At 41.4% G+C, this 24,849-nt stretch overlaps 2 protein-coding genes across 4 annotated transcripts in view; one reads left to right on the top strand and one right to left on the bottom strand.

Annotated features, from left to right (window-relative positions):
* LOC311033919 (uncharacterized protein) lies at positions 1–958 on the bottom strand (the record flags this gene model as incomplete). Its single annotated transcript, XM_084041654.1, has 4 exons — positions 1–102; positions 293–421; positions 644–697; positions 788–958. 4 exons carry the CDS (start codon positions 956–958, stop codon positions 1–3), a joined length of 456 nt encoding a protein of 151 aa, XP_083897780.1.
* Positions 959–8,352: 7,394 nt separating this feature from the next.
* The window catches only part of atrx (ATRX chromatin remodeler), a 46,952-nt gene continuing 30,455 nt past the window's right edge, over positions 8,353–24,849 (top strand). For 2 of the 3 annotated variants that reach the window (XM_084042119.1, XM_084042117.1), the window contains exons 1-21: positions 8,353–8,586; positions 11,708–11,766; positions 12,050–12,105; positions 12,188–12,306; positions 12,414–12,509; positions 12,683–12,798; positions 12,919–12,986; positions 13,234–15,446; positions 15,570–15,633; positions 16,148–16,302; positions 16,756–16,929; positions 17,233–17,383; positions 19,171–19,273; positions 19,725–19,907; positions 20,635–20,776; positions 21,419–21,528; positions 22,273–22,419; positions 22,885–23,062; positions 23,416–23,553; positions 24,139–24,314; positions 24,590–24,707. In XM_084042119.1, coding sequence (XP_083898245.1) covers positions 11,719–11,766; positions 12,050–12,105; positions 12,188–12,306; positions 12,414–12,509; positions 12,683–12,798; positions 12,919–12,986; positions 13,234–15,446; positions 15,570–15,633; positions 16,148–16,302; positions 16,756–16,929; positions 17,233–17,383; positions 19,171–19,273; positions 19,725–19,907; positions 20,635–20,776; positions 21,419–21,528; positions 22,273–22,419; positions 22,885–23,062; positions 23,416–23,553; positions 24,139–24,314; positions 24,590–24,707 — 4,555 coding nt within the window. In that variant the 5' untranslated portion in view covers positions 8,353–8,586; positions 11,708–11,718. The remainder of the gene's footprint in view (positions 8,587–11,707; positions 11,767–12,049; positions 12,106–12,187; positions 12,307–12,413; positions 12,510–12,682; positions 12,799–12,918; positions 12,987–13,233; positions 15,447–15,569; positions 15,634–16,147; positions 16,303–16,755; positions 16,930–17,232; positions 17,384–19,170; positions 19,274–19,724; positions 19,908–20,634; positions 20,777–21,418; positions 21,529–22,272; positions 22,420–22,884; positions 23,063–23,415; positions 23,554–24,138; positions 24,315–24,589; positions 24,708–24,849) is intronic. The other variant, XM_084042118.1, reaches the window with a different exon arrangement.

The raw sequence follows: 24,849 nt of genomic DNA, 5'->3' as shown, positions 1-24,849 counted from the left end.
TCAGTCTGGACAGTCGTTCTTGCTGATGCAGTTGGTGATATGTTCCAGAAATTTGGACAGTGTTATTTCTCTATTGGATTGTCCCAGCTCACACTTGGTATCCTGCATCCAAAACAAAGTAACAATTGCTTGTGACAATAGAATGCACATTTGAGACCCTCCCCACAAATAAAGAAAACAAAAACATGAGAGCAACATGAACACATTGTTGTACAAATGTGGTTTGCATACAGGCATATTAAAATAAGCAGTGTATGAATGTTGGTGAGCCTACTGTAGGTAGACTTCTTACCTTGTTGTACAACCGCAGGGCTGCTTGGAGATGTGCAAAGCTGTTCAGCTGTTCTTTTGTGCCGCTCAGAAGTGAATGTTTATATATAAATTCATCCAGACTCTTCTCAGCCCAACAGAAGAATTTATGCTGGGAAGAAGACAGAACACGTTACAGAATACAATAGCCAACATTTTATTGCCTGTCAGGGTTGAAATAGACAGGAGTCAGGAGTGAAGCTCCATCTTACAAGTGCACACGATGCAACATGATGCTGCTGTGATAACAACACTGGATGTTTAATTAAAAAAATTAAAATAAAAACAGTAGATTACTCAATACCAAACTATGTTAAGAAACTTTACAACATACCACGCATTGGTTGGCTCGTACTCCCTCTATTGGGATGCGCTCGCTCATTAGCGCCTGTTTAGAGATCAGAAAGAAGATGATTAATCGTAATGATTTTCATGAATACATTATGCAGACGATCTTGCAACACTGAATGTAACTTACCTCGTGATATTTTGTTATAGTCTTCACATCATCTTTCATTGCACACTTCAGTTTCTTCAGTTTCAGAGCTTCTTCAGAAAGAGTCTTGTTGTGAGTCTTCTTGTCTCCTGCATGATGTGGTGCTGCGTAGACCATCATGAATGTCAGAGAGAGGATACAGAGAGTCTTCATGGCTTCGAGGTACAGCACAGGTGTCAAGTTGAGATGGAATGCTTACTAACATCCACACTCAAAACTTGGTACTTATATACGCTACTAAACGCTGACACTCTCAGACCACTATCACATCCTGATGAAGACTACAGATTACAGATTGATGTCATGATCTTCCTGATGACCAAATAAGGACCTGCCATCGGGGTCATCAAGGCCTTTTACATACATTTTGTTGTTATCACAGCAGCTCTCTCTCTCTCTCTCTCTCTCTCTCTCTCTCTCTCTCTCTCTCTCTCTCTCTCTCTCTCTCTGTATATATATATATCTATCTACAGTATCTATATGTATGTATGTATGTATGTATGTATGTAAGTATGTATGTATGTATGTGTGTGTGTGTGTGTGTGTGTGTGTGTGTGTGTGTGTGTGTGTGTGTGTGTGTGTGTGTGTGTGTGTGTGTGTGTGTGTGTGTGTGTGTGTGTGTGTGTGTGTGTGCGTGCACGCACGCACGCACGCACGCACGCACGCACCCACGCACGCACGCACGCACGCACGTACGTGCACGTACACACACACACACACACACACACACACACACACACACACACACACACACACACACACACACACACACACACACACAGGACAACTGAAACATTTGCTTGTGTGGAGATACCCACATTCATCGTAATATTGATTAGCATAAGTTGTTGGAAACGGCAGGAAATTGTCAACCTTCACTGGTGGTGAAGATAAAATGTGGTCAGTTGTGTGTCACAGCTTATCTTGAGGAAAATGTGATTGACAAAGATATCACTATGATAGGTTTACAAAAGGAATTACATGCACATTAAGTGAGAAGATGTATACTTATGGGTCAAGATTTACAGTTTAATTAACTCTTAGATTTTACTGTGTATGAATGTGTTATTACTACACAAGTCTCTGTCTAACTCACACCAGATATCAGTTATTTGGAGTTGATATCATGATGGGTTATTTCATAACCTCCGTTCAGAAATGCCTCTAGTGTGAAGGGGTTTGTTATAATGGAAGGTTGGCTGATATTGGTACTATGATTACACATCTGTTCACTCAGAGAGGCGTACAGGCTAGATGCCTCTGCACCAAATACACCTCTGCTTTTATTATGTTGAACTCTACATCTTAGTGACAGTATACCCCCCTCTCTTTTTATAAAGTATTCATTATTTAATGAAGGTATCCAACCTTCAATCCAACCATCCATCCATCCATCCAACCTTCAATCCATCCATCCATCCATCCATCCACACATCCATCCACCCATCCATCCATCTGTAGGATTCCATTGAGCAGATATGATAATTAAAAGGAAAATAGTCAGTCACTGCTGGTAAATGGTGCTCGGTAATGCTGTCAAATGCATCTCTGACCCCCTCCGGAGGTGGTTTTGGAGATCTTCCAAACCACCTTCAATGCATCTTTCACACTGAAATAGTAACATGAAATGATACAAGAAATGAAGACTATATGGATCCATTCGTCTTGTCGTCTTATACATGCCATTCCATCAGTATATATCAAGGAATGTGATCCTGGATTTATCCTTGATAGGCTTCAAATTTGTATATTCTCTCACAAAATGATGTGTCTCTATTCCACTTGGAGGAAGAAAAAGTTCCAGATGTTACATCAAGAACTAAAAGATAACATATGCGTCCTTAATAGGACTTACTTAGCATTTGCCTATGTGGATGTCCCCAACCGGAACATTCACATACGTAAATGCGGTTATGGGCTACTTGGTGAGAATGAAGCATTAGTACAGTAGGTCTAAGTTCCTGTTTCAAACGTGCAATGGAACCATTGACTGTGTAAAAGGAACTTTACTTTGGTGTCTGTATATGCTGGCTATTTGAACCATTCGTGGCTTGAAACACTTACAACTCGTGAAAAAACAGTATCAAGAGAAACTGCTAAAGAAGCTAGTGGCAATTGGAAGAAGTATTGATTGATGTTCTGTTTTATTCACACAGAAACATTATGCAGGTTACAAACATACGATTGCGGACAGTAGTCAAAAGGAAGTTATTGCATAGTTAAATGGCTGAGTTAAACAACAACAACAACAACAACAATAATATAATAATAATAATAATAATAATAATAATAATTGTAATAATAAGGGTAATAATAATAATAATAATAATAATAATAATAATAATAATAATAATGATAACTTGTCAACTGTACTTCAGTAGCTGTTGGGGCACTGTAGCTACTTAGCATGTTAGCATGCCCAACACTACCAGAATCCATTGAAAACCCTATTTTGTATATTTTTTTTCGGGTTAAGTGATGTTTTTTTTTCATATATTGGCTCGTTTATTCTTATATCTGGTGGATTTTCAATTTCCTGTGTTAAACAGATACATATTACAAACATATTCTCAGAGCTGTGGTCTTATAAATTTAATGTGCACAGATTGAGCACCTGTACCAGCTCCACAATGTAAGAATGGAGCAGAAAGCATAGAGGGTGAAATAGTTGTTCAGGTGAATCTTCCTAGAGGACTGAAGTCATATATTGTAATATGGACAATTTTGTGAAATATCAAAAGTGGTCAAATGAGTACAGGCATGCCTGCTATTCATCTTTTACTGTGTTATTAGCCTCATACAATAAACAATTCCTCTTTTATTTTTGTTTTATTTTCTTATCCCTTCCCAAAATATACTGTAAAATCCACCTTCCTTCATAAATGCAGTGAGTTAAATACAGGGAGCTAATTTCAGTTTTATGGTGTAATGAAAGTGAAGTGACTTATGTTACATGTTTACAATATCAAACTTTTCTCCATGTTCTTAATTCATCCAATGTTTTTACATGTTTTATCTCACATCCTCTGTGCCATTTTATTCTTTTGCGCTATTAAATCCATATGTAAGTAAGTCATAAAGTAAGTAAGTAGCCTTAAGAACCAGCTATTCCCGAGCCATGTGTAGGTCAGGAGCCTATCTCCTGTTTCTATAGCATGAGGCAGCTTGATGTACAAGTACATCCCCTGGACAGAAGTTTGAACAGTCTCATTTTATGTCTTCTGCCAGGTTCCAGCTTACACTCACACTTGTTAACCTGTATCAGAAACAAAACAGCAATAGGCTCTATGCACAGCAGCCATATTGGAAAGACATTGGGCCTCTTCTTACTTCCTTCAAAGGTGTTACCAATGATACTAATGAAGGCACTGTTCCATTCCTTGCCAGGGTGCTGATATTGTGCATGTTGGCTCACTGGAAACACTCCATTTTGGTTCCCAAATGGCCCCTTATGGTGGGTGCCAAATGGACCCGTAAGGATCCATTTGTACAGAGCCTTAATTAGTATCATTAGTAACACCTGTGAAGGAAGTAAGGAAGGGGCCCAATTCATTCCCAATATGGCTGCTGTGCATAGAGCCTATTGCACAAATTAACAAAACAAAAGCATGCTTCAGAGCAACACGCACACCTTCTTGTATAAATATATTTGTTGTGCACAAAGGCATATTAACACAAAGTAAAGAAACAACCAACAGAGAATGAAATAGGATATTAGTCTTGAAGGTGCTCCTGGATCAACAGGAATGTAAAATGAAAACAGATGTCTAATATCTGATCATCAGACTCAGAGCAATAACCTGTGCCTTATCGTGTGCCCTTGTCACCATAGTCATATCCACTGCTTGTTAGTCAAAGTCAGTCAGTATAAGTTATGAAATAAATTCATTGGGAGGCAAGGTTCCAGAGTGCCCAGATGTTTCTCTCTGTTTGTATAGTATAACAAGTCGTGTATTAAAGTTGGTGAGGCGAATGGATTTAAGATAACAGAGACAATCTTGCTTACGTCGTTGTTGAACTTCTTCAGCTGATGTTTAAGTTTTAACACCTCTCTGCTCTTATACAGAGATGAATGTGGCGGAAATTCGGTCAGACTCTCCGCAGCCACACAGAAGAATTTATCCTGGATACGATATAGAAAACACTGAAGATTCTGCAACATTGAACATAGCTTACATGGTTCTTTTGCATTGTTTCTACTTGAAGTTCAATCTCCATCTTCAGGTGTTTGGGATGAAATTGATGAATGTGTGGTGTTGTGTAGACCATCATGAATGTCAGAGAGAGGATACAGAGAGTCTTCATGTCTTTGAGGTACAGCAGAGATGTCAAGTTGAGATGGAACGCTTACTAAGATACACTCAAACACTTGTTGCTTATATACACTAATAAATGATGACACCTCTCACACCACAACACATTCTGATGAAAACCAAGATTACGAATTGCTTGCTGCTGCTTGCTGCTGGTGAACAAATAAGGACCTGCCTGCCATCTGGTACCATCATCTTTCTGACTATTAAAATCCCATATAAAGAGTACCTCCTCTCCTCTTCATCACTCTAGTTGTGGTATGTTCTGGGTCGACTTCAAATGCATTGTCTATAGCCCATCGTCTACACTTGTTCTGCTGACAATTAAATGTTAGACAGAGAAACAATGGCTGAAGCAAGTCAAGAACATAGATAGATACAGTAATCAAATGAAGGCGCAGCGGGGATCACAGGGACAGTGGGATGTAAACACAATTCAATGCAACAAAAAAGATAAGACAGTAAAAACATCAGGTAGAAATTGCATGAAAACAATCATAAAAGACAAGTAGTGTAGTAACACAATTAAGGCAAGTGTTGTTGTGATTATTGTGTTATTAACACTTTTTTATTTAGTTAAACTGAGTAAGTGATTGATTTGACAAATGAGTGTTAAAACACATTATATTCGCAAACATAAAATATATTTTCTGGTTGGGATACCAATTTCATCCAATCAGGAGAAAGAACTCATACAGGATAAACCATTGAAATTGGAAGTGATGAAACAAAACAAAAATGAGCAGACACAATTGGAATTGGATCACTCTAATTGAAGCTGATAAATGGCTCTCTTTCCGGATTGGATGAAATTGGTGACCCACCTGACCTTTTTTGGTTTATTAGAGAGCAGGAGAGAGGAGGAGCCCCCTGTTGAACAAATGAACAAACAGACTATTGATTGATTGATTGAATATTTTATTGACACATGTTTTAAAGTAGTATACAATTAATTAAAAAGACAGCAAATGGATGATACACAAAAAAAGAGCCAAATGCTTACTTCCATTGTGGTCGATTAAACATTCAACACTCAAACAACTGGACAAAACAACAGCACAACAGACATTGAATACAAAAATAAAATAAAAAAGTCAACCTGTACAGTTTTAAGCAATTCCTAATACGAGTACGACACATGGAGGATGACACTCACATGGGACATGACAAAGCTCACTGAAGGAGTGAACCATTTCCAAACATGGGGGCAGGCCAGTCCAAAAGAGGCCCATTTGTTTTTTGTTTTTTTTAGAATGTGATTGGAAGATTGTATATAAAAGAGGAATAAATCATGCTTTATATAGATCACAATAATTGATTGTGTGAAGCACGTTCATGTTGGCGTTGCAAATTGTGGCGGTGAAGATAAAAATAGCAGTGATGTGTCACAGCTTAGGTTGTGGAAAAAGTTACTGACAAATGCACCGCCAACAGCGAAACATGCACTGAATGTAAATCAAATTAAAATCTATTTAACTGTAAAATGTATGCTTATGGATCATTTTTTACACTTTAAGAGTTAAACATTCAGGATCTTACTGTGTATGTATACAGTACAGTATGTGTCATTACTACACCAGTCTCTGGTTAACTCACACCAGATATCAGTTATTTGGGTTTGGTTAATCATGATCGCTTTTTTCCTTATTAACCAAATGAATATACTATTTCATGATCTCCATTTATAGAAGATAAAGCCCTTTTGTACACCTACGTACAAGGACAGGTGCATAGGAGAGAACAGCCAACGTATATAAAGAATAAGTTATCTGATGCCTGCTGAAGGTCAGTTGACCGAAATGTTGTCTGACACCCTGGTGGTTTTGGGTGATCTTTTCACTCTGAAATGGTTAAATACATTTTAGAAACTAAGACTCTTATTCTTATAAATGCCATTCCATCAGTAGCCTACACATCAAGGAATATGATCCTAAATGATCGTGATCCTTGATTCACATTTGTATTATCTCACAAACGGAATCTGGGAACACTTCGTTAAATTGATAGGACTCAAGATATGTCACCAACAGACAAATGCACATACATAGATATCATTATTAGGCTACTTGGGGAGAATGAAGCATTATATAAGTTCCCCCTTCAAACGTGTAATGGAACCATTGACTGTACATGGCAGTTGTTCTCAAACATTTTCAAAGGACCTCCAAATTGATATTGGCTACAGTTCCCCATTAGAGAAGATATTGTGCCAGGGACCCCCATTCGTTTTATCAAGATTTTTTGAAAAATGTTGATAAAACGAATATAGCTTGTAGAGCAGCTATTTTCGAATAATCGAAAAATAAAATAGCTTAAGTGTTTAAACTGTTCCTCATTTTGCTGGGGACCACTGGAACTCATTAAAGAACCCATGGGGGTCCGCAGACCCCACTTAGAGAACCAATGGTGTACTAGTAACTAACTACGTTTGATGTCTGTGAGTGACTTTCTGGCTATTTTGAACTGTGTGTGGCCTGTCAAAAAAATCTTCTTTGAGCAGGAGCACAAACCTGCTCATCTGGAGCAGTTATGGGGTTCAGTTTCTTGCTCAAGGACACTTTGACACAAATCCAGGAGGAGTCGGGGATCGAAACAGGGAACCTCCCGATTCCAAGAGGGCCGCTCTACCTCCCAAGCCACTGGGATTTGGGAGGCCATTTATATTCAATGCTCTGTGAATAATTTTGTAACCGTTTAAAAAAAGATTCTATACAAATCATCCAGGTTTTTTTACGTCCGGAGACTCCTGTCGAGGACAGGCTTCAGACGCGCCTCCTCAGGACACTTGGCTTAGCCTGGGTCCAGACGAATCTGCCATTGCAAAAAAAAGGGACCGATCAGGGCCCAGTATGCAAATATGGGACGGGTTTATCACCAGAGGCATTTTTGAATTTCCCCCTCAGAAATGCAGGTTCCGCACAGAGATTACAGACTAATATATACGCAGTGATATTAGTCTGGCCATGCCAGGCTACACTTGGCTCAGATCTGAACCCATTGGATTTGCCGTTAATAGGAACCTGTTGCGACCTGACATCGACCCCAGGCAGGGTTCGAACCCACAACCTTCCGCATGAAATGCGTATGGAGCTCGAACCAAAAGTTCCATACAAATAAAGGTTATTATTATTATTATCATTGTGACCCTCCCACTACGGCACGGGCCTATCAGAGCGCAGTACTCTCTGGCGTGGACAGCCAATGGGATGGCGGAATAGGAATTGGACCAGATGCGCCATTTTCTCGCGTCGGCTCCACGGCAGACCATCCGGTAAGATGGTCCCCGAGCTTTGTCTCCACTAATAGAAAAAAACACGGGAGTTTGTTCACTATTCTTTCCATCTCGGTTCCAAGACGGCCGCTAAAAACGTCTCAAGGAGGCTCAGTGAACCGGCTCGGACCCGCCGCAGTCTAATATCCGTGTTGTGCGTCTTCTTTCAACCGAGAAATGACGACAAAGAAAAGCAGGTAGGATTTGGAAAAAAGGCAAAGCATCAAATCCGGTCGTGTTTTATTCATGGAGAACCATTGATGCTCTGCTGTGCTAAGGAGCTAATGCTAAAGGCTAAGCTAAGCAGCTAATCTCTGGGCGGCAGACAGTGAACGGAGGGGGCTTGTTCTTGTTCGCGGCGTAACGTAACGCTCTTGTGGGATAAAATAAAAAAAGAACAAGGATGAGACGTTGACCTCACGAGCGACCGAACTTGTTGTGTGTGCGAAGTGCGTTGAGAAGATCAGATCCACAAGCTCACGACGCGTCTCCGGAGCGACGCGCGTGAGCTTGTACATCTGATGTTTTCGACGCGGAAGTGGTGTTGCCATATATGTGAGAAACGAGCAACCGGGTCTAGGAAAACAAGCCCAAAAGAAGCAACTCAGTTAGACCACATGAGCACGTTGAACCTATATGCATCGGCCTTGAAAATAGCCGATCTACAAGCTCACAAGGCGTCGCGATATGCTATTTTTTTTATCTCTTAAAATAAAATGTGGGATATATTTTTTTAAAGATTCCCTTCCTGGCATAAATATTTGAGAACCACTGGTTTAAATAATAATTAAAAAACATTGGAAACAAGTAACTACACTTTAGAAAAATGTCCAAAAACCGCAACCACCAATAATTACAAGCAACTTTACTGAAAAAACAAGCCCAAATTAACTTATAATAAGCCGACATGGCAACACTTGTGAAAACGGCGCGGTGGCGACGCGACTTCCGATTCTTCCGCTCTACGAGATGACGCTTTGTTGTGACGTCAGCGACGCATCCCTCGGTGCTCGGTGAACGCGCAGCAGCCGCCGGTAATCTTTTTCTTTCTTAAACACCAAGAGTACCTAAACATTCAACCGTTTCATAATTAGAGCACACCTCTCATTTACTCATATATCGACCGTTGCACGGCATTATTACACTAAAAGCCTGGGAACGCGTGCGATAAAACTTCCGTGCGTTTTTTTTACCCAACCTTTTTACATTATACTGAAACATCACCGGGTTTAGTGAGAGATAACGTTAGCCAACGCTAGCCAAGCTTAGCTAACTAGCTTTTTAACCCCCTGGTTGCAGATCATGATGCACCGCTGCTTCTCGTGCTAGCTATAGCAGCTAGCATGGATGTTGTGGCACCGCTGCTGGTGCTGCAGCACCGCAGTTAGCAGCAGGAATACCAAAACGCTCGCCCCGAAACACAGTCGCCCCTGGCAAATCCGGTGACCTCGGAACGGTCGCTACCTGGTATTCCTAAACGTAACCTCAGTAAACTATGCCTAAAAACCTAAACTTATTCCTGAACGTAACCTCAGTAAACTGTGTGTAAACCTAACCTTTTTCCTAAACGTACCCTCAGTAAAATTATGCCTAACCCTAAACTTATTTCTAACCTTATCCTCAGTAAAACAAAGTCAAGAATACAAGAATCGCTGGGAGCGAGGGGGCCGCGAAAAAAATAGGGGCGAGCGTGTTTTGGGGCGAGGCTTCCGGTTAGCAGCACCAGCAGCCACGGGGACCTGATGCCAGTGGCAGTAGGCAGGCCTGTAGTTGTTGCATGTTTTAATGCATGTGTGTGTGTGTGTGGGGAGGAGAGAGAGAGAAAGGGGGTCATGCATTGAAACATGCACCGACCGGGCAGAACTGCAGGGTTGCCGGGGAAACCTAGGATGTCGGAAAGCAGAGCGCGCGGGAGGGAGTTAATAACCGTTGCTAACGGACCGTTGGGAGGATGTTAGCATAATGATTATAATGGTATCGATGCAGGCTGCAGATCGATCTGTATAGTGATGATGGGTATAAAAAACACATGAACATAAAGGTAGGACTCCGGCATGCTAGATATAAGACCCAGGTTGGCCTTAGTTATTAAGGGAACAAACATGGCGGAAACGCTACGTTTCGTCTTAAGTCCACAAAGGAGAATCGAGTCTACATGCCTTAATGTGTTTGTGTTGAATGTTTCGCGTATGATCAATTGGTTAATAATAAGCTTAATAACGACTTCCTACATGGCAGACAAAATGTGGTGTTAGTTCGCATCATGTTCCTCTGGCTGCTTCCTGTTTGCATTCCTGAGCTGATGGATAAACATCTAATCATCACGCGCACATTATGATGACGCAAAATGTAAACAGTGGCCTGTCCGCCGCCATGTTGTACCCCTAATTGATTGATCCGGGGAAGCTTAATTTTTAAATAATGAGTTTAATATATGTACATTTTGAGATGTGTATGCCTATCTTTGTGAACAATGGCAACACGTTTTTTTTTTATAAGCCTTGTATCCATGGCCCACACATCCTTGACTTTTTTTTAAATCAAAGATATGACTGTTTTGTTACTGTACTGTATACACAATACACATAACATGGAATATCATCCTAGCTGCAAGTGTGTTAGTCATCAGTTATTCATACATAAAAGGTTGTTGTTATTGATTAAACATTTCTAGATTCTTTATTTACATGATGAGACCAATTGAATTAATAATGTTGCTGGAATACTGTATGGAGTAATGGCTTTTCCCAATGTTATTTATTTTCATCCATAATTAGCTGCACTACTTGCTATCTGTCCTTCAGTGGCATCCAATTTTTTATTATAAAGATATTTTCATAATAAGTACCTAAAATACCATAAACTAACATTACTTAATTGTCTTGCAGTTTTTAAATCAAAATCCTCCAGATTATGTTGTGAACTAACACCATTTGACGGCTTTATCGGGGAACAACAAGAACAAGTGTCATCTGTGTTTTGATCGGCTCATTCAACAGATTCAGAGCATGTTTTTAAAAAAATCCCCTTGCATAGGCATGCGATACTTTTTTTAACCACTCCTGGGTAGTAGTGCTTTTGATGTTTGATGACATGAAAGTTTACATTTCTGAAGGCTAATAGAGGCTGCCATTCACCAGTAAAATGTGACCCAGTTTATCTGTGTCTACCTCTAGATTATCACTGTCACTTGTCACTCCCCTACCGCCGATCTTGGAAGGATTTCATTACTTAAACATTCTTGTCTGTCTTTCTGTGTGCATAAAATTGTCTGTTTGAATATGAATATGACTCATGTCTTATCATTTCTTCTCTCAGGTAAATTGCGCATGGCTTCTTCTGAAATCCTAGATAAAATGGCAGACATCGCACAGGAGGTGAGATTGGCCTATATGGTGATGAAATGTTTTTATGTACACTTTTGTACGGCCTTGCACATAGAATTTTCGGTTCATTTCAAATGTTTTCATTTTTTTTTTCAAATGAAATTTCATTTCAAATGAAATTAACAATAATCTCTGTTATACTAAAGGTAATTTTGTATGGACACATTGATATGATTGAATTTACGTAGAAGACCAATGTTGTTTGTTTTTTCTATGGAGGATGTTTGTATTTCTAAGCTACATTTTCATGCTTGTCCTATGCCTCCCCTCAAAGCAGCCTGGGAGCTCAACAGAAAACATGAAGCCTTCTTCCTCTTCTCGTTCCAAGAGGTGAGTTGGATGTGTATAGATTCACAAATTTACTAATGCAGCTTTAAAGCAACTCTAAAGATACAATATTCCTCCATTTCAGGAAGTCAACTGCTGTTACTAAGCACACTGAATCGAGCAAAATTGACACTTCAGAAGAGAGTGAAGATGAAAACATTTCTGACAATCTTTCAGAGACTAACCAGAACAGTTCGTCTAAAGGTATGAGGCGTCCGCTGTGGCAGAGATCACAGTCATATAAATGTCATGTATAAAAAATGCTGGTGTTGTATACAGTCCTAATTATTATTATTATTTTTTGACATTAGGCACTTTGGTGATGAGACCAGCTGGTAATGAAACAGCTGGTAACGAAAACAAAGGCGCTATGAAGCTCCGAGTGGATTTCAAACAGAAAGATACAGGTTATTCCTCATGATGTGTATTTTATCTGTATTTATATAAGTAATTAGACCAAATTATCTTATATTATTAATAGTATCATACATTTTTACACTTTCAGTCAAATGAATACTCTGGACTGTGCACGCTGTTGACTCTCTTTGCCCTTTTGTTTCTCTGTTTTCCTTCATTGCAGATGATACAGATTTACACAAGAAACAAGTAAACTGTTCTGCCTGTGGACAACAAGTTAACCACTTTCAGAAAAAATCTGTCTATGAGCATCCTGTGCTCAAAGTACTTATATGCAAGGTACATGACAAATAAATAAGATTGAACACAAATAGTGTAATTTCACAATCATTATGTTTTAACCATATTATCTCAATTCCCTCTGATGATAATTCTTCATTTGATTTCTCCTGCCTCTAGTCATGCTACAAATTTTACCAAAGTGATGACATAAGTAGAGACCCTGATGGAATGGATGAGCAGTGCAGGTGATTTTACCACCAGTCTTGACACAGTGCCCTCAAAATGTTCTCCTTGATAAGAATAGTTGAGAAGCAATGGAGTGATGGCACACATGAGTCATTGCTCTTATGAATCTTTGTAGATTTGTAGAATCTTTACTAGTGACTAATAAAGCATTCAGAATATTTTTTAACTTGCAAATAATTGATCTAATACGAAGTGATTGAGACCTCAATTAACATGTGCCGTGTAATGTCTCCAACCCATTGCCAGGTGGTGCGCTGAGGGCGGCAAGCTCGTTTGCTGTGACTTCTGTAACAATGCCTTCTGTAAGAAATGCATCCTGCGCAACCTGGGCAGGAAGGAATGGTCAGTCATCAACGACGAAAACTCAAAGTGGCGATGCTATGTCTGCTGCCCAGAGCCCCTCCAGGACCTGACCTCCAAATGCCACCGCCTCATTGAAAAACTGGAACAGACCTGGAGCAAGGAACAGAAGCCAGCTAAGAAGGCGGAGCACGATGACAAGCGACACAAGGACAAGGAGATCAAAGGGCACAAACCAGTTGTTAATGGGAAGGAACACGTCGAAGGCTCAGGGACCATGACATTCTCCTATAAGAAGCTACAGGTACCAAAAGAATTGGTAAAGAAAATGAAGAAGCTAGTGGAAACGACAACTGGGCTCAATAATACTTTCATTCAGTTCATCCAGCAGACAACAGAGCAGCAAGGAGACAACAGCATCAAGTATCGGCATTTAAAGGCCTTCAAGGCCGTACTGGCGGATTTGAAAAAAGCTCATAATGCATTGGAGGAGGCTTTGGACCCTGAGTTCCAAGTCATGGAGATGCAGAATGGTGGTGGGCTGCACACTCAGAGTAAAATCTCTGATGAGGTTGCGCCTGAAGCTGGTAGCCACGGGGACTCGGACAGCATGGACGAGGAGGCTGACACTGAAGAGCCTACTATGGACTATGGACTATCAGATGAGGCTGAAGTCAAAGGTAGCCAAACAAAGGCTGTGTCGGCCATATCAAGGGTCAAAAAGGAAAGACGTGACAGTGGGCCAATCACAACTGAAGACGGCAACGCTGGATCAACTAAAGGTAAAGTCTGTGATGGTGGGCCAGTCACAAATGAAGAGGGTGATGTTGGACCAGTCAAAGCTAAAGACGGTGTTGTCGAACCAGCTGAAGACGAGGATGGTGGACTGGCCACAACTGAAGACGATGATGCTGGAGAGGTCTCAACTGAAGATTGTGATGTCGAACCAGCTAAAACCGAAGGCTGTGATGATGGGTCATCCCTAGATCATGACATTGTCTCTGTTCCTCCCTCTGTCCCCGAGGAGCTCTTTCAGATGGTGGAGAGCCTTGCAGATTCCTCCCTCCTGTTACAAAATGATGGCACAGACGCTGATGTACAGACCAATGGAAAGTCACAAGATCCTCCACAGTCTCAGCCAAAGGTGAAAAACCTCACCATCAGACTCACTCCTGTGCCAGTGGTGACACGTGGGTCCCGATCCAAAAGCAAGCGAGGGAAAGGAGAGAAAGATAATGCCGTAAAGGAGGATGGTTCTGCTGACATCGCAGATGTCACTGCGGTCAACGAGTCATCTCGAGGACAACGTCGCTCCGCTAGAGTGAAGACCACTCCTCTGAGGAAGCAAGCCGAAAAAAAGAACCAGACCGACTCATCCGAGTCCGATGCCCAAGAGCAGAGCCATGGCAAATCCAAGTCCTCCAAGACATCTGCTGGCAACAAGACCGAAGAGGGGAAGCAGACCAAGGGATCCAAGGCTGCTTCTTCACAGCTTAAAACGGAGGACGTGGACTCGGACTCTGACGAAGTCCCTGACATCCTGCTGCAGACGACTGCGGGACACAGCTCCGATGACGACCAGGGAGGCAAGAGTGTTAGGAAATGCTTGTTTAAGCTCAATAAGGCATCTTCCCAAGACCAGGAGAAGAAGTCATCCAAGCGCAAACACAATGCAGACTCCCCTGACAATGATTCTGACTCGGAAAACAAAGGCAAGAAGGCCTCCAAGAAGAAGAAGCAGGACGGGTCAGGGTCAGATGACTCGGACTTGGAGGACTCGGAAAGTAAAGGCAAGAAGACCAGGTCATCCAAGAGGGCCTCCCAGAAGAAGAAGCAGGACGGGTCCGGGTCAGATGACTCTGACCAGGAGAAGGATGTGAAGGCCAAACTGGGTAAAGGGAAAAAGAACCCTGCCCGGGGAAAGAAAAAGGAAAAAGACGAAGACAAAATAACTCCCAAGAAAAGGTCTTATGAAAAGAAGCGCAAGTCAAGGAGGGGCAAAGGAAACACCGGACAGGAGTTGTCCGCCTCCAGCGAGGACGAGGAACAGGAGAAGCAAGCTGGGAGTGACTCTGGGGAGGACAGTGATCAGCAGAAGATCAAACGCATTGTGGAGGAGGATGTAGCCGTGGGAAGTGGAGCTTTCCATCAGTCGTCAGGTATTCCCAGAGCGTTGAAACACCAGTATTTACACTCCGGTTTAGCTGACCAGATTTTTTAAGTAAGTTTAAGACTCATACCGTATGTAACATGGAACTCTTTTTGTGTGTGTGTGTGTGTAGGAGATGAAGTAGACGGTAAAGCTGAAGACCTTCCGGCGTTAGAAGAAGATGATGCTGAAAACAGGTAAAACTAAAAGAAGGAAAAAAAACGTTCAAAGGCACGGTCACACCGCACTTTAATTTTACCTATGGGGCGGAATCTGCCAATGCTTTGTCAATGCAAATGCGTGGATTCGCAAGAAAGATACACAAGAATCATTGAATCCACACATTTGCATTGACAAAGCATTGGCAGATTCCACCCCATTGGTAAAATAAAAGTGCGGCGTGACCGTGCCCTAAAGCTGTATTTCATTTTTAAAACACCAATGGGTTCATTTTAAAGTCTACTCTGGTTTTTGTGTGCACTCCAGACAGTGCTTAAGTTTCTTGTTTCAATATTTAGATATTTGATATTAATTTGATCAGACATGCTCTCTCCTATAATCCCCTTAAAGACACCCTAACCTTTAAGCTTCATCATAATTGTTATAGCTTTTTGTTCTGTTAATCATGTGATTCATAACGAATCAACAGCTCCTGATAAAAAGATGTTTATCAACCATTGATCTCCCTTCTTTCCTCTTAACCACCTGAAGAATTGCCAAGAAAATGCTCCTGGCCCAAATAAAGTCAAACTATTCCTCTGGAGGGGAGAGCTCATCTGAGGATGAGGACGGCACAGAGTCTCCCAAGAAAGCAACCAAGAAGAACAAAGATGAAGAAGATGATGAAGAGGAGGAAGATGAAGATGGTAACTTTTTTTCTTTTACTATAAATGTTGAAATGTCAATATGACATCATTACACATTGTCACTCTCAGCCAGAAACCTTGTTTCTCCATATGTTTTTATGCTTTTCCATACATAAAAAACGTCCTCGTATGACAGTGTTGTGCGAAAATAGCTGATCTACAAGCTCTGATGAAACGCAAACGTTATATTGTAGATAGCCTATTATTGGAAACTATTGAACATTTTGCCTACAATGCCTACAAAAATGTCCAAAATAAGGTTGAAAATGGTCAGTGGGGTTTACAAATATTTAATCATTGAGCGCCTTGTGCCTAAATAACTATATCTGATCCATTGGAATTCAGATTATTTTTTAATTTCACCTGACATTTCACCCGACAATAAAGATATGTGCGCGCGTGTGTGTATATATGTATGTATGTATGTACTGATGTGTTCCCTTTCTGCTGCAGACGACGAGGATGACTCTGAAAACTCCGGCTCTGACATGGAGGTGAAGAAGAGCGGCCGGCGCCACCGCTTGCTTCGCCATAAACTCACATTGAGCGAGGGCGAATCAGGAGACGAGAAATCTGGCGCTAAAGAGAAGGACAAGAAGGGGAAAAAGAAGAGATCCAGACGAAAAGGTATGGATATGTTGGCCTGTGTGCACACAGATTCACACATAGCACCCCTCACACACTTAATACCCCTCCCCACACTGACACTTTACATATTCTAATCGAACAGTGCACACACAAACACACGTATACATATACGTCAAAATATGCTTATACGTGATGCCAGCACCTTCTAGCACCTCAAAGTGTTACTCGAATAATTTCCAATTGTTAGTGCCGTTATTGCTGAGGATTTTACTCTTGTGTACTCTTGGGTACTACTTTTTGTCATTTGACTGGTTCTCACTTCGTGTTGTTCCTTTTTGGCAGTTGGCAGCGATGACTCTGACGACTCAGACTTTAAGGAAGAGAAGTCGACGTCCAGCAGCGACGAGGAGTCAGGGGTCAGCGAGCACGTGAGCGGCTCGGGAAGCGGCTCAGAAAGCACGTCAGAGAAAGACGGGAAACGCCGCAAAACTAGGTGAGGCTATAGGGAGAGAGAGTGAGTGTCACCCAATGGGTGCTGATGTTTTTTTTTTTTTAGGGTTGTCTCGAACACGTTTTTTTGCCCCCGATCCTATTCCGATCATTACATCTTTTGTATCTGCCGATACCGATCAAGTCCCGATCAGATATTTCGCCAATGCATTAAGAAGAAAGCATTTTTTCAAAAGTCAAATTAGTGCAGCACTGGTTCAAACGAGTAAACTAAATCTAATCTCTTTATAGCTTAGTGGTGCAGCACAAAATAACAAACTAAAATATGTCTAAAACCTCAGCAATTCCAATGCAACAAAATAACTCTTCATCTAAGCAGTAGCAGTGATGTTAGGTTTTCAATGTAGTTAGTGGGTTCTAGGACCACGAGTGGTCATTTGAATAGACCTTAGTCCTAGGGAGTCCTGATCAAATAAAAACGTTTCCCCATTCAGACAGTGTGGCAATATTGTCTGCCTTTCAATTATATTCAAGGCAAAAAGTACCTTATCTCACTGCTACTGCTATGCACTAACTGCTAGTGCTACCCCCAAACTCCGGTGGAATTGATCATTTAAACTCTCTAAAGGGATCTAAAATGTTATCCTTTCATCGACAACAAGTGTTGTCCCTATCCACTTCCATGGACTATTTTTTTTGGGCTGGTTTGCTGGAATTTTGTTTTTGAACGAGGCAATGTTGCGAGCAGTCTACAACGTGAACGATTGCAATGTGGAGTCACGTCTAGTAGGATTTAACTTTTCATTTTCATTATGAAAGTTTCTTGAATCCGTTAATTAACATGAAGTGAATTGAGCAATCGTGAGTAGGTTAACTTTTGTGAGTCTTCTCTTGCCTGCTGCAACCGCAGCCTGTCCCTGCCTGTGTCAGACACGCACTACTCTCAGACACGGTCTACTCTGTGTGGAGTTTGCATGTTCTCCAAGTGTCTCCGAGGGTAGTTAATACCCTCACAAAAACATGTAGTAATCCTGGTCGCTATACCGCCTCCCCCATGACAGCCGGGCGTGGAAGGAACACGTTGGAATAACGTGTTCCTTCCACGCACTACGTCCAACCGGGGAAACTCCCCCCTGTCAGGTGACAAGAAGATCAGTTGGCTCTCATGCATTGAAGGAAGCATGAGCTCGGCCCTGGCCTCCCTAGGCTGTGGGGGACTGGTGTAGGGCTGGTTTAGCGCCCAGGATCACTTAGGAAATTGGCACCGGGTGAAAAACCTCAGACCTAACTCTGTGGTTCTGCATAGTAGAAGGACGAGACGTACGTGCAGCTAAAAAATATCACATTAATCATACAATTATTATAATAATCCTCCCGATTCCGATCAATTAAAAATGACGTCATTGGGCCCGATTTACGATCACGAAATCGGATCTGGACAACTCTAGTTTTTTTTGTTTTTTTACAGGTTGTTGTCCGTTAACATTATTTTGCACAATGTATAAATCAATTTAATCTGTTAAAATGTTCATACAATTTCAAACGCTTAAAACTGACATGGCAAATATACAAGTTCTCAACACGCTAGTAGAGCAGCTATTTCAACAATTGTTTAATTTGTTTTGAAAGTGTCAAATTAAATATGGCCTATTTTGGCCATACTACATTATTTATTTTGATAATTGGTACCGTCATTTCTCTGTATATTTAAGCGATTGTTTAAAATGGCTAAAAGGCCATGAAACGTTAAAAGCCGTTATTTATTTGACTATTAATCTTCATGTAAAATGTCATGATCGTGACAGTCCTATGTCCCGTTTGTGTTTGCAGGTATTCCAAGAGGAAGAAGGAGGCAAAACAGAGGAGTTACAAGCAGCAGCAGAAGAAGAAGCGGCGTCGGATCAAGGTTCAGGATTCGTCTTCAGAAGCGAAGGTATGGAGATTGAACTGCGGGAACCACACTCGCCTTAGAAGCTTATGGGTTTTTATACCACTGCGGTGGAAGGATCGGTGAGTATTCAAAGTATTCCACCATAGCCCCCGGATAGTTTGGAGTGGAAGTCTGGGCATCGTAAATCAATTTTGGGGTTGCCAGACCCCAAAATTTGGGGTTGCCCAACAACACCTAACCTAGGTGTTGTTGGGTGCGTGGGTGGTGATTTGACCATCAGGGTTCAACATCAGATGACTGGACTTAACCCTATATACTTTGTCGTACGGCAAATAGCGAAAATAGCTGATCTACAAGGTTACAATGCATCACATCGCACCACATTGTGAGCTTGTAGATCAGCTATTATAGCTATTTCTGAAGATAGAAATTGGAAAATGAGCCCACAATGTGGATGCCACAGGGTTAATATGGTTAATGTGCGTTTTCACAGAGTGGAGATGAAGATGGCGAGGGAAAAGACGAGGACGGGAACACCCCCAAAGGTCGCAAGAAGCTCCGCAAAATCCTGAGGGACGAGAAGCTTCGGACGGAAACCAGGGACGCTCTGAAAGAAGAGGAGGACCGGAGGGCGCGCATTGCAGAGAGAGAGGAGCTGAGGAAAAAACTCAGAGAGGTACAAACAAAAAGAGATATATTCTCACCATATTCATTGACCAAACCTCAATATATGATTATGTGCCAAGCATCAATTACACGTTTGAGACATTATCATATAATGTATAATAACTTAAATTATTTTAATTTAAGTTATTATTTTAACTTATAAATCTGTAATCTGTAATTATTTTTGCAAAAAAGTACTGTGTGCCTCCATGTTTGAAATCAGCCTTTTCAATGGAGGAGTTAACCATACACTGCTGAAGGGTGCCAGTTAAATTGTCTCAATATGTTTGGTATTTACTTAGAAATGAAATGTACTTTTCATTGGGGCATGAAATGTGTAGTATATTCCAGAATGTTAGCGGTCTGTCACAGTCTGTGGCCAAATGCATATCATTTTGGGGGTCCTTGACATGGAAAAGTTGGAGCACCACTGATATAGCAACATACTGTTGGGATTTAGAAAACATTTTTAGATATGTATTTGGCCGTCGACCCCATCTCAAAATGTTTTCTTCCAGGGACCCCCCAGAATCAAAGGTTTGAGTTACAAATGTTCGCTTTAAAAATATCTTTATTCAAAGATTTGCTCAAATTTTCAAGATTAAAAAAAAAATATATTGAACGGGTTAATGAGAATGTAGCTGGATTCATATGTGCACTTACACTTGGTGTTAAGTGCATTTTAATGCAGGAAATGTGCCTAAATGAAGTTGTCCCTCTGTCCTGGCCCCCCTCAGGTTGTGGTGGTGAAGGAGCACTCTGAGCTGGTTTGTCCCGTCACCACCAAGCTGGTCTTGGATGAAGACGAGGAGACGAAGGAACCGCTGGTGGAGGTGCACAAGAACCTCGTCACTAAGCTCAAACCTCATCAGGTCGACGGTATGGTTCCCTCTGGCTGAACGGTCACGTTATCATTTTCTGTTGAAAAACCGTGATATTGAAATTGACGGAGAACATGTATGGTGGCCTAACCCAGTGTTTAGACCACCAAGGAAAAAAGATTGAAGTTAATAGGCTCTATGCACAGCAGCCATATTGGGAATGAATTGGGCCCCTTCCTTACTTCCTTTACAGGTGTTACCAATAATACTAATTAAGGCTCTGTTCCATTTAGTGTGGCACGGTTGTCTTATTTTCAAGGACCCCCATAACTCTCAGTTACACACCCAACATAAGGGGCCATTTGGGAACCAAAATGGAGTGTTTCCAGTGAGCCAACATGCACAATATCAGCACCCTGACCAGCAGAGAACAGAGCCTTCATTAGTATCATTGGTAAAACCTGTGAAGGAAGTAAGAAGAAGCCAAATTTATTTCCAATATGGCTGCTGTGCATAGAGCCTATTGCAATCCTTGGTCAAGTTTAACTGCAGTGAGTCCATGCCATCCTAGGTGAACTGATATTACTACACCTAAACCTGAAGTGAATGCACCTGTAGATACCGGGAGCGATAGAAACCCACCGGTACCAGGGTTGGAAACAATTGGTCTAATTAAACAGGCCTCCGTTTGTGGTTCCAGGGGTGCAGTTCTTGTGGGACTGCTCCTGTGAGTCAGTGAAGAAGACGGAGAAGTCTGCCGGCTCCGGCTGCATCCTGGCCCACTGTATGGGCCTGGGGAAAACACTGCAGGTACTGTCTCCCTCTCAATCCTATTAGGCTGCATGCCGGTCCACTGTACTGCTGGGGGAAAGCCTGCATGTACAATGTCCTTCACAATCCCTTTATGCTACATCCTGGCCCACTCGACGGGCCTGGGGAAAACCCTGCCAGTATTGTCTCCTTCACAGTCCTTTTGAAGGAGCCTTTCTTCGCCAAGTAGATTTTCCATGTACAAAGGATTTGACCTACTGGTTTGTCACCATACGCATTCATTCATGCAACCTTTATTTAAACCCCAGGTAGTGTATGTATAAAAAAAAATACAGACCCAGAGTTTTGATGCTCCTTGCAAAAAATGTAATACCATATTTACAAATGAATTCAGGTGAGGCTTGAAATTAACAAAAGCCAATTTAGCGGGCAGGTTAGTCAGTAGGATACAACAGCAGTGACAGTGAGCAGTGACAACACAGAAATGTGTGTGGGGAGGAATCAATTGGCATAACGACTAAATAGGGGGGGAAATGTGTTAAGATAAATTGAAAACAAAGTTTTAAGAGAATGTGGGGTCACCTGATGCGATATGTATGTGAAAGCCTGATTAAATGTAATCTGAATGAGTGTCCTGTCTAAACCAATAGAAAATGCCTAAAATATAATAATTATAAGATAAAAATGTAGAGCCAAACCGTAACTAGCAAATAAGTATTTGGGAGCTGTCTTCATCTTGATTCTCTTCCCATGATTCAATGCAGTTCTGTGTTTGGCCTGTAGGTGGTGACATTCCTCCATACTCTGCTGCTGTGTGAGAAGCTGAACTTCAGCACAGCGCTGGTGGTGGCGCCCCTCAACACTGTCCTCAACTGGGTCAACGAGTTTGAGAAGTGGCAGGAAGGCATGAAGGATGAAGAGAGCCTAGAGGTGTGTTCTTGATCCTATCTCCCTTTACCTGTGGTAGGCGTGTGTTTTGCATTTGTTATGGGGCACGTAATGAAGCCTGACCGATGTCACATTTTGGAGTGGCCGATACCGATTTTGGAGAGCACAACCGATGTTTTGACCGATATTTTACAAAAAATGTAAATCAATTCTAGTCAATAAAAATAGAAAATTCTAAAATACCCGTTCTATAAGCTCGCAACATGACGCTTGTAGATCGGGTATTTTTGAGCATTTTTGAAACTATTGAAAGTTTTTGCCTAATAATAACATGCAAAAAATGCCAAGTTGAAAAGTGGTTAACAATCGGGACACATGGGCTGCATAACTGCTGACACGGATGTCATCAAAGAATTCTAATAATGGCCCATATATACTGGCTCCAGCACATAACTATGCTTCAGATCTTCTACTGGATGTGTTGACGTTTGCTGCGTGTTTTGCCAGGTGACAGAGCTGGCCACGGTGAAGAGACCTCAGGAGAGGTCGTACATCCTACAGCGTTGGCAAGAGGACGGAGGCATCATGATCATCGGTTATGAGATGTACCGCAACCTCACCCAGGGCAGGAACATCAAGAGCAAGAAACTGAAGGAAATCTTCCAAAAAACTCTAGTAGATCCAGGTACTATCACACACACACAAGAATTGATGCACCTATTAGGGGTGCAACAGTTGGTAACAATATATTTAATCGATTATAAAAACATATTGATGATTGACAATTTAATACATGATTTATCCAAAATGTATCCCTTTATTGATCCTTGACAAAAATGTTAAAGAATTCCAAAAATAGTGAAAAGATCCATGTGAGAAAGTGCATGCAGTGAACAAGCAAACTCAAAACAGCATCGAGATTATTTTTATTTATTTCTTCTTTTCACCAATTCAACTTAACTGTCTCGCAGGGCATCGTTACATCCCATCTATGAATGTCATAAACAATCCCTGCACCTCTCTGGTTGGTGTCCCCAGGTCCTGACTTTGTGATCTGTGACGAGGGTCACATCCTGAAGAACGAGGCGTCTGCCGTGTCCAAAGCCATGAACTCCATCAAGACCCGGAGGAGAATCATCCTGACCGGAACGCCTCTGCAGAACAACCTGATTGAGTGTGAGTCAGCCCTGAGCAATGCCGCAAACGAAACGACCACATTTCATATGTTGTTAGTTATGCTAATATGTTGTATGCTATTGTTCCTAAGTGTTTCTATGATGAACAGGCGTGAAAACAAATATCCTCTGGGACAGTAAAGCCTAATCTGTTCGAAATCTTATTCAAATATGAAACTGGAAAGATGTTTTCATGAATTTTATATATTTGCCACTTAAGTTTAAGTTTATCCCCTACAGAAGTGAGTCAAGTGACCAAACTAAATGGTATTATATTTTTGAAATGTGAATTATTGATGCATTGGCTTTAGCAATGATTGTAGACATTACAAAAAAAAAGTCCTACTGCATCGTACAAGAAGGACGAACAAAAGTCGCAAAATTTACACATTTACAAGCTCACGTCACAACAATTATTTTTGAGAAGTTTTGAAAGTCATTAAAACTGGTTAAGTGTGTGTGGGATTTTTTATAAATATTGAACCAATGAAAAGTACCAACAAGAGCTTGTGACTAAATGGATACATGCACATAGAAGGCTTCTGCTCGACAGTAGTAATTCTACTCCCTCCCCCTCCCTGTTCAGATCACTGCATGGTGAACTTCATCAAGGAGAACCTGCTGGGTTCCGTAAAGGAGTTCAGGAATCGTTTCATCAACCCTATCTCGAACGGCCAGTGTGCCGATTCCACCGCGCAAGACGTCCGGGTCATGAAGAAGAGAGCCCACATCCTGTTCGAGATGCTGAACGGCTGTGTACAGGTAACGCAGCAAATGGACTGAATTAGAGCCATATATGAAATCTACAAGCTCACACGGGTTGAGAGCTTGTAGATGGGCAATTTGTTGGGTAAATGTTCTTTTCATATTTTGAAGTTTAATATATACTTAATATAATATACTATAATTAAATAAAAATTCAAAATGGTCAGAGAATATTGCACTTTTTGACAAAGTATCGTTCAAAACATCGGTAATCTGGGACTCTCCAAACTAGTGATTGGGTCTCACCGTGTTTTTGTTTTTCGTTCCCATAGAGGAAAGATTACACTGCGCTGACAAAGTTCCTGCCTCCCAAACACGAGTACGTGCTGTCGGTGAGGGTGACCCCCATCCAGTGTAAACTCTACAGATACTACCTGGACCACTTCACAGGTAAGACAACCGCCCCCCCCCCCCCCCCCCCCCCACAGTTCCTTCCAGTGTAAACTCTACTGCAGCGGTCAAGGACCCCCAAATTGATACGTATTTGGCCACGGACTCCCATCTGAAAAGATTTAGTACCGCAAGAGAAGAT

The sequence above is a fragment of the Gymnoscopelus microlampas genome (assembly GCF_963454915.1).
Source record: "Gymnoscopelus microlampas genome assembly, chromosome: 18".
In the NCBI taxonomy this organism is placed as follows: Eukaryota; Metazoa; Chordata; class Actinopteri; order Myctophiformes; family Myctophidae; genus Gymnoscopelus; species Gymnoscopelus microlampas.
This window is presented reverse-complemented; position numbering and strand designations above follow the sequence as displayed.